General features: G+C 42.4%; 1 protein-coding gene across 1 annotated transcript in view; it reads left to right on the top strand.

The window, feature by feature from the left end:
- The window catches only part of LOC138261693 (cathelicidin-related peptide Pt_CRAMP2-like), a 118,384-nt gene extending 106,133 nt beyond the window's left edge, over positions 1 to 12,251 (top strand). The window contains exon 4 of the mRNA XM_069210953.1: positions 9,714 to 12,251. Coding sequence (XP_069067054.1) covers positions 9,714 to 9,884 — 171 coding nt within the window. The 3' untranslated portion in view covers positions 9,885 to 12,251. The remainder of the gene's footprint in view (positions 1 to 9,713) is intronic.
- Positions 12,252 to 12,713: the final 462 nt, after the last annotated feature.

Genomic DNA, 12,713 nt, shown 5'->3' with positions numbered 1-12,713 from the left:
GTGTACGCATCGCAAACATTTTGCGAAGAACAGCACTCAACTTCCTTTACTTTAAAAAAACAGGAACTATTCTAACTTCCAAGGGAGGTTGATGAAAAAAGAAAGAGTGATGACAACCCTCCAAAATCCAAATTCAAAATGGCTAAATGCTGGACAATTTACAGGAAGGGGTCTCCGGGACCATTTGGGGAAGTTGATACTTTATGTGGAGTAGCCTCACTCTCAGTTGCACTTCCTCTGTATAAACCAAAAAGAAAAGAAAAAGCTGCATTTCATTCTTAGGTAAAAAAAACAAAAAAACAATTAGCACAAAATTACATTTTGTCAGGGGTGGGTGGCGGTCTCCCCTCTGCTGGTGGAGCTACCATTGTTTTTGGCACTCCACGCTCAGCTTGGAGCATAGAGTTCGTCCAAAAACTGCTAGCCCCACCAGTGGAGCAGAGCTCACTGCGCATGCACTACAGCCCAGTAATGAGCCACACAGCACAAGTGCAGACTGTCTGGTCATTGCAGGCCTCCCTCCGTCAGCAGCCCAGGCTGGGCCCGGGGGCAGAGGGAGGCAGAGTACGAGCAGTTGGCAACAAGGACCCAGGTGAGTCCTCATTTTTCTTTTATGTGCACACTGGTGCACAAAAGGCCTGAAACAACAATATTTGCTGCCTACGGCCCTGACTTGAATTCAGATCTGCCCAGGCCTTTTGTGCACTGGCCTTTCCCATGTGCAGTGCACAAGGTGCAGGCCGGTGCACATGAGGCCTGCAATGGCAGCTTTCACTGCCTACAGCCCTCTTCTGGATTTATCTGATCTTGGAACCACTAAGCAGGGTCGGGCATGTTTAGTGCTTCCGAGATCAGGACAGGGTGCCACTCTGTGGTTCATGGAACTCCACCTCCATATAATTCCACAAAGTTTACAATCCACTCCACAGAATTCCGCAGAGATGAACTCAGTGAGCTCTGCCCAGGCCTACTTTTTGTCTTATTTAATTGGTACTCACAGTAAAGAAATACCTCGCACATTTGGGTCGCTCACATTGTTTGCAACCACCGATGTTCTTCCTGTGCTCCTGCAATATTTAAAACAAATTATTTTTATTGAACAACCCTCAGCATACAGTGGATTAAGTTGGCATGTTTCAGCTACCATCTTGTATACATTTGACCAAAACAGATTACAGCAGTATCAAACACTTGAAATCATTGGTATTTTCAAGACAGTGCTTCCATGCTTATGGGCAGCATCCATGGGTTTACCACAATACAAAGTAGTAGGATCTTTCCCCACTCTGATGCACCAGATACCCCCTCGTTTAACCCTCCCAAAAAGGTCTCCAGGAGAGCCAAACATTTTCCCATTGCCGTGGGTAACCACCACTTTGATAGACAATTTGCTTGGGACGTTCACATCAGTCTAAGTCCTGCAATAGTTTTTTCCCCAAACGATATCTCATTTATGCTAGACCGCAAAGTGCTGTAAACTCTGGTATTATGCACAATGTTCACAATGTGTAATTACAGAGATTGCAGCAAATTATTCCAGTGTAACCAAATTATGCACAGGCCTAGTGATAAGCTCACAGTGCTGTTCAGCAGCAGGTGGAGTTGAAACCTCTAGTGTGGTCTCATGGCAGGATGTTTGAATGAGAGAGGAGATTACTGTGTGGTCCAGTCTGTCCAAGGTGCCTCATGGAGGTGACTGTCAGTTCTTGGACCCCTTTCTCTGCTGTGATAGAGGTTGGGGTTAGAGCTGGCTCCTTGTTACTTTGAGACACTCATTTTGTGACTTGCTCAATTCTGACTTCACATGGACTGTCACAGTTTACTTCTATCCTCTTCATCTGGGTCTAATCAATGTAGACATGTTGATAGAATAAACAGTGCCTGCTTTAGGTTGTGATGAAGCGCAGGTATCTGAATCTGAATTGCTTTGTAAAATCATCAAATATATTTCCCTATTGGTGGTATGGACCTTTTTTAATCAACTTGAAGCTGTGTAAGCATACTAACATTCGCAATATACTTCCAAATTGGTTAAAATGAGGCTCCACAATAAAAAACTAAGAGAGCAAATGTCATTCCCCTCCTAAAAAGCTAAATGCTGATCCTGAAATTCTTTCAAACTATAGACTTATCTCCCTGTTACCAGCTGCCTCAGTGTTTCTTGAGAAGATTGTCAAAACACAACTATCAGAATTCTTGGGCACTTTCAGTCTTCTGCACCCAACACATACAGGCTTTGGGCATTACATAGCACAGAAATGGTTCTTCTGGATATAACAGATTCTATTAAGCTGAATCTTAATTCTGGTCATAATGCCATCTTGATTTTGCTAGATCTTTCGATGGCGCTTGACAGAGTCTCAATCCTGCTTTTTCACCTTGCTTCAATTGGAGTGGAGGGGTGGCTTTAAAATGTCAGATTCTTCTTCGACCACAGGGAAAACCCAGTGTGGATGAAACTTTTTTTATTTAGAGGTAAAGGCATTAGAGTGACATTTATGTCCCAGCTCGTTTTTCTGATTGAATCATTTGGCATTAAAATTAGGGCGCAAAGTGGCATGAGAGTGCTGGTCTTCTGTGTTAATAATCATTGCAACATGTGTGCACAAATGTAGGAAAGTACCCTCTTTATTGGCCTTGTAACCCCTGTTTCTTCCTGATGCCAGTGTGTTTGACTGTGTTCACTGGGATCCTGCTAACCAGGACCCACGTGATCATACTTTCCCTGCCAAAACTCTGTATTCCATCCCACAATTGGCACACTGGTGCCCCCATATAAGTCCTTAGTATATGGTACCCAGGGCATTGGGGTACCAGGGGATTCCTATGGGCTGCAGAATATATTATGCCACCCATAGGGAGCCCATACAAAGTGTTCTACAGGGCTGGCATTGCAGCATGCGGGAAAAGGTCCATGCACCCATTCACTGCCAAATCACTGCATCCAGGTCACCATAAGTCACCCCTATGGCAGGCCCTCCTAGCCCAAGGGCAGGGTGCAAGTGCCTGTGAGTGAGGGCACCCCTGCACTAGCAGAGGTGCCCCCACAAATTCCAGTTTCATTTTCTAGGACTTCGTGAGTGAAGGGATGCCATTTTATGCGTGTGCTGGACATAGGCAACCACCTATGTCCAGCTACATAATGGTAACTCCGAACATAGGCATGTTTGGTATCAAATATGTTGAAATCATACACCAATAATTTTGCAATATTGGTTGTATGATCCAGTGCACTCTGGGAGCTCCTTAGAGGACCCCCACCATTGCTCCTACAGCCTTAGGATGTTTTCCAGGCAGCCCAAGCTGCTGCCACCTCACAGACAGGCTTCTGCCCTCCTGTTGCTTGAGGAGCTGAAGCCCAAGAAGGCAGAACAAAGGATTTCCTTTGAGAGAGGGGTGTTACACCCTTCCTTCCTTTGGAAATAGGTGTTACATGGCCTGGGAGGGGTAGCCTCCGCAGGCCAATGGTATGCTTTGAAGGGCACATTCGGTGTGCTCCGTGCATAAACCAGTCAACACCATTTCAGGGACCTTCAATCCCTTCTCTGGCATGAAACTGGACAATGGAAAGGGGAGTGAACACTCCCCTGTTCATCACCACCACAGGGGTGGTGCCCGGAGCTCCTCCAGAGGGTCCCTGGGTTTTGTCATCTTGAATTCAAGGCTGGCAGGGAACTCCTGGAGCATCTGAGTGGCCAGGGCAGGCAGGTTACATAAGAGCCCCTTCCTGATAGGTGCTCACACTGCTAGGTGACCAATCCCCTTTTCAGGGTTATTTAGGGTCTCTCTTTTGGGTGGTTCCTCAGATTCAGCTTGCAAGATTCCAGTGGGATTCCTCTGCAATCTCCACTTCAACTTCTGACTGGAGAAACTGCATCTGGACTCTCCAAAACCCACCAATCTGCAACAAAGGTGAAGACTTTGCCTTCAACATTGTTTCCACGGCTCCTTCCAGCTTCTGCAACAATTCCCCAGTTGTGCATCCTCTGAGGATGGACCGTCTTTAGTCTGCACAGGAAAGAAGAAGGAATCTCCCTTGGAGTGAAGAGTCACTCCCCTGCATCTGCAGGCACCAACAGCAATGACGACTGGCTGCGCCGAATCCCTCTCCAGCTGAGCTGCATGGATTCTGCATCACAGGTGGTGGTCAGAAGTAATCCCGTCGGTCCTCTCTACCAGCTGTCCCACTTAGGTGGAGGTAAGCCCTTGTACTGCATCCCTTGCAGCTGCCAAGGCCTGTTGGCACTTCTTCCAAGGGATCTTCAGGCATTGTGTAGCTCCAGCCCACAGCACTCCTTCCTGCAAATCACAGCTCCCTGAGTGACTCTCCTGTGGCTAGGGACTCCTTTTTGTAGTGCTGTGGGCTCCATTTGCAACTTCTGGGTCCCTGTCCTTTGGGACTCCTGTGAGTGCTCTCTGTGCTTCTGTGGGCTCTTTGTGAAGCTGAGTGCACCCTCTGAATCCCCCTCCTGGGTTGAGTCCTCCTGGGCCTTTCTGGCCCCCGAAGCACCACTTTCCACCAACTGCGAGTTTTGCCTGTGCCAAAGCTTGTTGGTGGAATCCGAACATGCAAACCTGACTGCAATCTTCCGTCCAGTGTGGGACATCACCTGCAACCTCCAGGAACTCAACTCCAGGGCTGCACTGCTGACCTTCCTTCCTCACCGTCGACAAACTTCTCTATCCTCAGCTTGGTGGGTAGGGGCTCCTGCCCCCACTGGACTCTGCTGTGTCTTCAGGACTTGGTCCCCTCTTTCCACAGGTCCTCTTCTTCAGGAATCCACAGTTGGCTTCTTGCAGTTGTCTCTGGGTTTTGCAATTCTCTTCTTTTCTTCTTAGTGGGTGTTTTTGGGAAATTTTAATGATTTGCTCCTGCTTTCCTGGTCACGGGGTGTTGTAGCACTTACCTTTGTGCTTTCCTGGTAACCCCAGTGCCCCTCTACACACTCCACTTACCTAGGTGGGGGTCCAACTCTCGCATTCCATTTTTTTAGAATGTGGTGTGCTCCCCCTAGGGTCACCATTCTCCATTGTTTTTCTACTGTTTTGCACTGTTTTCTAACTGTTCTTATGCCTATTTCTGACTACTAGTATATATATTGCCTATATAGTATGGTTGGTGCTGTGTTACCATAATAAAGTACCTTTGTTTTTGTAACACTGAGTGTTTTCTTTCATGTGTGTAAGTGCTGTGTGACTACAGTGGTAGTGCATGAGTTTTGCATGTCTTCTAGATAAGCCTTGGATGCTTATCCACAGCTACCTCTTGAGAGGCTGGCTTCTAGACACTGCATACACTACACTAATAGGGGATACCTGGAGCTGGTATAAGGTGTAAGTACCTTAGGTACCCACCAGACAGCAGGCCAGTTTACTACAACAAAAGTATGTTCCTTTTTTTTTTAAAGAAAATTTAAAGCCCTGATTGGCTATCGTTACATCCAGGAGTATTTGGCTGTTTTACTGTGTTTTGTGTTTATAGCCCCACCACCTCCATGTCTAAGCCTTGGACTGCACTTCATTGATATCCAGAGAGAGGCAAGGGCTAGAAGGGAATACTTAGTATAACAGTTGGCTTCCCGTAGTAAGATAGTGCTGGAGCACACACAGAGGTCGTTTTCCTGTCTAGGGATCAGAAACTGCATGCGCTCTAGTGAGACACCACAACTCGTCCCAACTGCACTAGAGGTTGACGAAATCTTTTGATTCAGTGAGGAATGTGGTAATCCGATTAATTCAACATAAACCAATAACATGAGAAACATAAATAATTTTAACCATCATGACTAATTTGACAATGGAAACAAGACTCCAAACTGAATAAAGTTACAAAGCTTTATTACAACCACAAAGCCAAAATAATATAAATGGTGCCTAGAAACTAAGTTATAAACATACATGAAAATCAAAGGCTGACCAAAACATCTAGAACGATTTAGCCTGTCTCGTAGGCTCTCATTATTCTAATGAGACTACTGGATTTGAGCCTGCGGTGTGGGGGACTGAGTTTAACCCACTGCAGGTGACACCCGTCGGCCCAATCTGGGTTTTTTGCACCGGCTAACTAGCAGTGCCTCATCTGTACCCAAGAGCAGGGATGATTGGGCAGCCGAGTGCATGCCACAATTGACTCCTACAAGGACCAGCAGAGGCAGTATATGTTTCAATAAGGTTTTAATGAAGCAACTGCATCTTAGATAATAAAGCATGTACTGCAATAACCAGGATGATAAAGCATGACACGAATAAAATTGTGACAAGGAGAGTAAAGCATAGAAATAAGGCTACCATATTGTCACTAGAATCAAATAGACTAACTCCTACCTAGGCTATATTAGAGCACAGCAGGTTAAGCTCTTGTTCTGCCCTTCAGTCTCCCCTGGGAAGACATCATCCCCCATAACTGAGCAAAGGCCTGAAGTCCGCATAAGCAGCTGTAGCGAAGCGTTCAGCAATCAGCATACAGTCATGGTCATCTGGATGGAATCTCCCTCTAACATGTATGGGACAGGGAAGTGTTTTTATAATAAAACAGCTGATGGTCTGAGAAACTATCCCTACGTAAGGATGTGTATGTTTCTATGAATACCAGGGACAAAGTGTTACCACGTTTACCGGCAACCTATCTTACTGCAGCCTTGAGAAAGGCACTGAGTGAAGAAATGTCTAGGCAAAGAACAGCTAGATAGAGAGAAATAAAACAAGACCGCAAATGTGGCTGTTGTTAAAATAATAAACTAAGCTGAATAAAATAAATCTGAGTTAAAGTGCACAGCTGCATGCCTAGTTTTGCTAAAATAACGTGCATGGAGCTATGACTAAAATGGCTACACAACCAGCCTACTAAACATCAATAAGATTAACCACTCCAAAAGAATAACACTGATTAACAGAACTGTATTATCTATATCAAAACCACATTTCAAAGCAGATGGTGGTGTAATCAGTAAATCATCAAACTCAATTAATCACAATCAGTTTTTGGGCTGGGCCATCATTATCCCTAATACAAATTTGGGCCTGCATGTGTGGGACCGGGCAAAACATAAACAGAAGACAAACATAATTTGTAAAATCATCTAACTAGGGTATGTTACTATAAAAGTACACTGGTGTAATCATCTAAACTGAAAAGGAAACAAGAAACCACATTACAAACTATATACCTCTCCTCATGGGACAGTAGACATGAAAGATTTTTTGGTCCAGAGCGCTCACGGTTTCTCAGTATCAGTAGACAGCAGCATCAGGGGCAGTGCACATAGGGCAGGTCAGCAGTTCAGAAATGTATTGGGCATTTTGGAACTGAACAGCATAAGCAAATGGGGCAATTAGAAAGGATGACTTTAATTCTTCAGAAGACATCTAAGGATCATAGAAATTCATGAAAAGAGAGAGTAGCATCACAGCAATGGTCATAAGCAAGACTCGACTCCACTACAAGTTTCAAAATTCTCTTCCTAATGTGGAAAAGTCCATTTAAGTCTGACTGGTCATCTGTGTGGACTCATCTTGACCAATATCCAATGAGAATGATATACGCCCATCAGGTTAGCAACTATTCGGATTTTCTCAGGGAAGATAAAAAGTCATCTTGATGAATTCCCACAGTATAACAATTTATAGGATTTTGAAACATAGGATCCCTTTACCAGGCTTTTACAGGATGATTCTAACACCTCTCATCTAAATAAAATAATGCTTCCTACCTTGTTCGACAGCTAGAACAAATGCTGTTACAGTTGTTATTAGTTAAAACATTCCTGTCGTCAATACAATAGGACACTCTCTAACACATCCGCAACCTAGGAAATAATTCAGGTCAAAGGAAGCATAATGAATTAGCACTTTTCCACTACTGTTGCAGAAATGAATTTTCAGGCCTAGTCTAGCTAAGACAGCCTAAATACATATTAGTGAAAAATAATACATATAAATCCTATTGCACACCTTACAATTTAAATGAATTATTCAAAGCAAGTTATTCAGTTGTAATTATTATTTATGCCTACCATTAGAACAGTTTCAATGTGCATTTATTTTTCTGCACACATATACCTCTTGTGAATAAATTCATTTAAATTAATATAAGTATGATTAATTCATGGTCATTTAATACTCATAAAATATTTTTCCTCTCATAAAATATTATACCCATTAAAGAAACTTTAATCATTAGTCTGTTAAATATAAACGCAAATCATTTATCATGACAACACGTGATGTCGAAAATGAATGGAGGTCACAATGTCCACCCTGTTTCAAACGTGCACATTTTTACATTTCATGTTAATTTCTCTGTTAGGCTTTTAAATGAAACCTGTAAGTCACCATATGCTAACTTCTATGCCACTAATGTGTTAGTAAAATGTGATCTCTATCACTAGCCACAGAACACAACTGTTAAATGACTCAGTTCTCCCAATTGGAGCACAGGAAACCTATGGTTGCCCTGAAAGCCCTCTTACTAGGAGACTCATAAGCTTTTAACTCCCTAGGCCATTTTGCCAGCACAAAAGCAATCACAACCCTTAATGTCAGTTAGTGGATTTTATGGGATTGAGATGGTTTAACCATTTTCACTTGCTAAAAGACCAAATGCTGGTTCAAGTGCTTTTTATGTCCTCCAATTAATTAATTGGAGTAGATTGGGCTTTTGGTAATCCTTTGCTTTGTTTGCATGCTAAATACTATAGCTGTGCTACATTTGTCTAATTTCAGGGTGTGCTTATTAAAAGATTTGTTTTTTCAAAATGTGGTTGGTATACGTTCTCATGTAGGGCCAGATTTACAAAAAAGTGACGCATGAGCTGTAATAAGCCACTTTTCTTGCACCCCTCTGTGCCCCCTAATGACACCATGTGTGCACTGTATTTACAATATGGTGCATCATGGTGCACGTTAGGACAATATTGTCATAATTTATGAATTAGCTCCAATTTGTGCTGCAAATCCTGCAAGGTAAAGAGAGGCCCATTGAATGTAATATGCGCGTCATTTTAGCGCCCTCTCTGAGCAGGCATTACAAATGGCGCTACAAATGTTGCTGTGAAATTTTGTAAATTTCACTGCTCCGTTTTTAAAGGCCTCCCTGCATGGGAACGCCGCCCTTGTGCAGGCGTAAAATGGCGCAAGGGTTTACTCTGTCACAGAGTGTTACCAATAAAGTGTGCTTAATTGAATCCAGAACTGTACAAGGCTTCCTTGGAGATGCTTGAGGAATTTAAGTGAGATTATATGGGGGACCAAAACCCAACTTGGACTGCCACATTTCAGCCAGTCCTCTTCATCCATTGGTCTGCTGTATTGTCATATACATTGTGTTACCACCCACAACAGCATAACATGGGAAACAGCGTCGCCAAACTTCAGCTAATCTCTCAAGTGACTGTGAGTGCTGGCATTCTTCTCTTGCACAATGTGAACTTGCAGAGAATAGGTAGTCCTCTTCAGTGCTAGGAACTTTTGGGTTACTTTAAAAAAGGTGAACATTTTGGCTTTTATGCAATGTTTGCTTTCATTCAGTGCCTGCCTTCAGAAGAAAAATAACATTGACAAAATAAACATTTTTTAAAGCCTAAAGACCAGCAGCAATGATAATTCATTGTGTCAGTTTTCCTTAATCTTTCTTCTGGTATATTAAATTATTACAAATATATGCTCAAAAAGGAAGGGATATTTGCTAATAGGTATTCTTTTACTTTTTTCTTCAGCAATCACGTGTGAAGCGGTCTGGAAACAAAGCAGAAGTACAAAGAGGGGGCAAGAGTGGCAATGGTAGAGGTGGTGGGAGAGGAAATTGCAAAGGAAAAGGTGGACGAGGTAACTGTGGTAACAAAGGTTGCCGTCTGCCAGGTGCTTGTTCTTCCGTTGGAATCATTTAAAATGAAAATGTTGCCGTTAGCAGTGACTCATCCTTTCTCAAGCTATACTTTCCTTTGGTTTAGCAGCTTTAACCTAATTTTCCAGACATTTCACGGACCTTTGGTCCTATTTCAGTTCAAACAAATACCCCATTTTCTTGTCCTAGATTGTAAAAAAAAGGGTTTTACAAGTCAGTTTGCAACAAAATGAAAGAAAAAAAATCGATTTTTTACTCCCTGCTGGAGAAAAAGAGCACAGTCAGGGCACAAGTTGGGGGTATAATGCAAAGGTAGACGTCGGCCACCCACTATGTTCACACGGTGGACACCGTCCATCCTGCCAAGAATTTGGGCTTCACTGACATGCTGAATTCGTCCCAGTGTAACCTTGCCTGCTTTAATTCAGAGCATCAACATGCAGGCACCCAGGGGGGTCTTTATTAATTTAAATTCCTCCTGGGCCCAAAACAAAGGTTGGGGTTAAGGGGCTATCCCACGCCTCCTTTTGTTCGAGTATCCTGGCTTTCTGGATGGTCACACCTATTTGCAATTGCAATGGTACAATTTAGTGCCACGTTTCTACTTGTTGCAAATTTCTAGGTGTCACAGCTTTTAAAATATATATATTACATGTATGTATATATATTTTAAAAACTGTGACACAAAGTCATTTGCAACACGTAGAAACGTGGCACTAAATTTGTTCTGATCAATTGGTTGAAAAGTTTGCATTTTAAAATATCTTTTGATTTTAAGGGACCAAATGCAGAGATCTTTGTGAGGCCAGCAACCCATATGTGCTGAGGCCTAGATTTTGTGTTGTATCACGTTTCAGGCACCACCCTGACACAAAATCTTATATGCTAAATCTCATAATTCACTTAAATGTATTCACGATGTAATCATGATAGACCTGCTAAACATATGTATGAGATCTTAAGATCTAATGTCATTTTCTGTCTTGTCACTTCCGGTGAAGTCATGGGTTGTAATGCTACTTCCTGTAATGTCTCTTCTTGTGATCCCACATGCAATGTCACATGCCATGAAGTCATGTACCATAATGCCACTTGAGTACTCCCTAACTTGATTAGCCCCCCACTTCTTTTTTTAGGACTTGTGCCCTAAGCACAATATAAAGAGTGCACACCTCAGCCTCCTAGCACAGGGATCACCCTCACTTTGCTGGACTTTCCAGTCGGTAATTTTGTTGTGGAAATTACTCATAATGCACTGCACGCTATTTCCTTGTGTTGGAATTATCACCCCATTCTGTGTTTAACAGCTTAAAATGAGGTACTGCTAATTGCATTAGGTTTTGCGCATCCAATCGCCAGTTTTGCACTCTCAAATCAATTTTCACAGTGCAACTGCAATAATTTTTTTCCTGGTGAAATCTGCATTTAGAAAGCCTCAGCTTTGCAGTAATTTTCTGTAGTTGGTTAATCCTGATGTATGCTTACATTTCCAAAAAGACCCAGACATAGACTACACCCACTGTAATATTTTAGCTGCAGTTCTACAAAAGCATAGGAAAGTGTTTTAGAACTTGCCCAAAAATGGTGCAGAACTAGGGACATACCCCCTTTTGTTAGACATCCTGAAAGTGGACAATTACATATTGGTTCCATGTAGGTAAAATTACATAAACTCAACAGAAAAAGAGGGACTCAATGAACTAAAACAGAAACACTCACATCAGCAATTTAGAGACATATATACTAGGAAGCAGGTCACAATACATGTCTAGTCAGTGCCATCAGATCAGTACGCCTGCACAGGAGGTAACCAAACTCAAGAAATTAGAGCAAGAACTAGAAGGTTAATAAACTATTCTCTGGTCAGCTCATGGATGTGCAGTTATAGATCAAAGCACAGAATCTTCAGCCCTGTACACCTCCTTATCTCTGTCAGGGATACGCAAGAATGATAGACATTCACTAGGTTTGAGTTAAGGTACAATAAAACATATATCACAACAATTTGACACATACAAAAGTGGAAACCCAGTGCTAGTCACTGAGTCTGACATGTGAGAAATATAAATTGTGATTAATTTTCTCCTGCATGGTAAGGTACATGGATATCAGAGACGTATCTGATAAATATGTCTGAGAATAATGTGCCCAAGAAAAAGTGAAGAAAAAATGTCCAAAGTTGTAGGAGATAAGAGAGTGAAATATAATGGCTACTAGCATTTATTATATCTGTGCCAGGCTACCCAGGAAATGCAGTCTTACGCACCCCTGCCCAATTTCTTGTAGGTCTGTTTTGTATTAAACAGAAATGTAACATTGTGCTCATCTTGCTGTTTTGATGCCTAGCTAAATGACATATACTAAATGTGGTTACACTGTTGGATCTGTCTTCCCAATAAAGTTATTTTGATTGAAAGGAATTGAATGAAGCATTTTTTTGCAAGGTGTTAGGTGTTCTTTCAATTGTTTGAAAAACACTTTCCAATGTGTTGTCCTAACTGCTAAGCCTCCAAGAAATATAATACACTGAGGGTGCACCAATAGAATTGCTAGCGCTAAGGATGTGGTGGCCAGGTCCTGAAAAGGGAAAACTTTAGAGAATGGCCAGAAACACAACACAGGTTTTCAATTTTTATATCGTACTGTAATGTGGTTACCCCTGCATCCATACACCATAGCCAAAAAGAGGCCTTGGGGCACATTTCAGTGGACAGGCAGCACAAAATGCTGGTAGTTTGTTTTGGGTTCAAGAACATGAGTTATAAAGTGGAACTGTGCAGGAAGTACTTTGGTGTCCTTCATAATGACCGGAAGGATGCCGATATAAAGAGGTGGTGCTCTTATTTCTGGGCTTAATTATGAAGTTGAGCTA

The sequence above is a fragment of the Pleurodeles waltl genome, chromosome 10, assembly GCF_031143425.1.
Source record: "Pleurodeles waltl isolate 20211129_DDA chromosome 10, aPleWal1.hap1.20221129, whole genome shotgun sequence".
Lineage (NCBI taxonomy): Eukaryota > Metazoa > Chordata > Amphibia > Caudata > Salamandridae > Pleurodeles > Pleurodeles waltl.
This window is presented reverse-complemented; position numbering and strand designations above follow the sequence as displayed.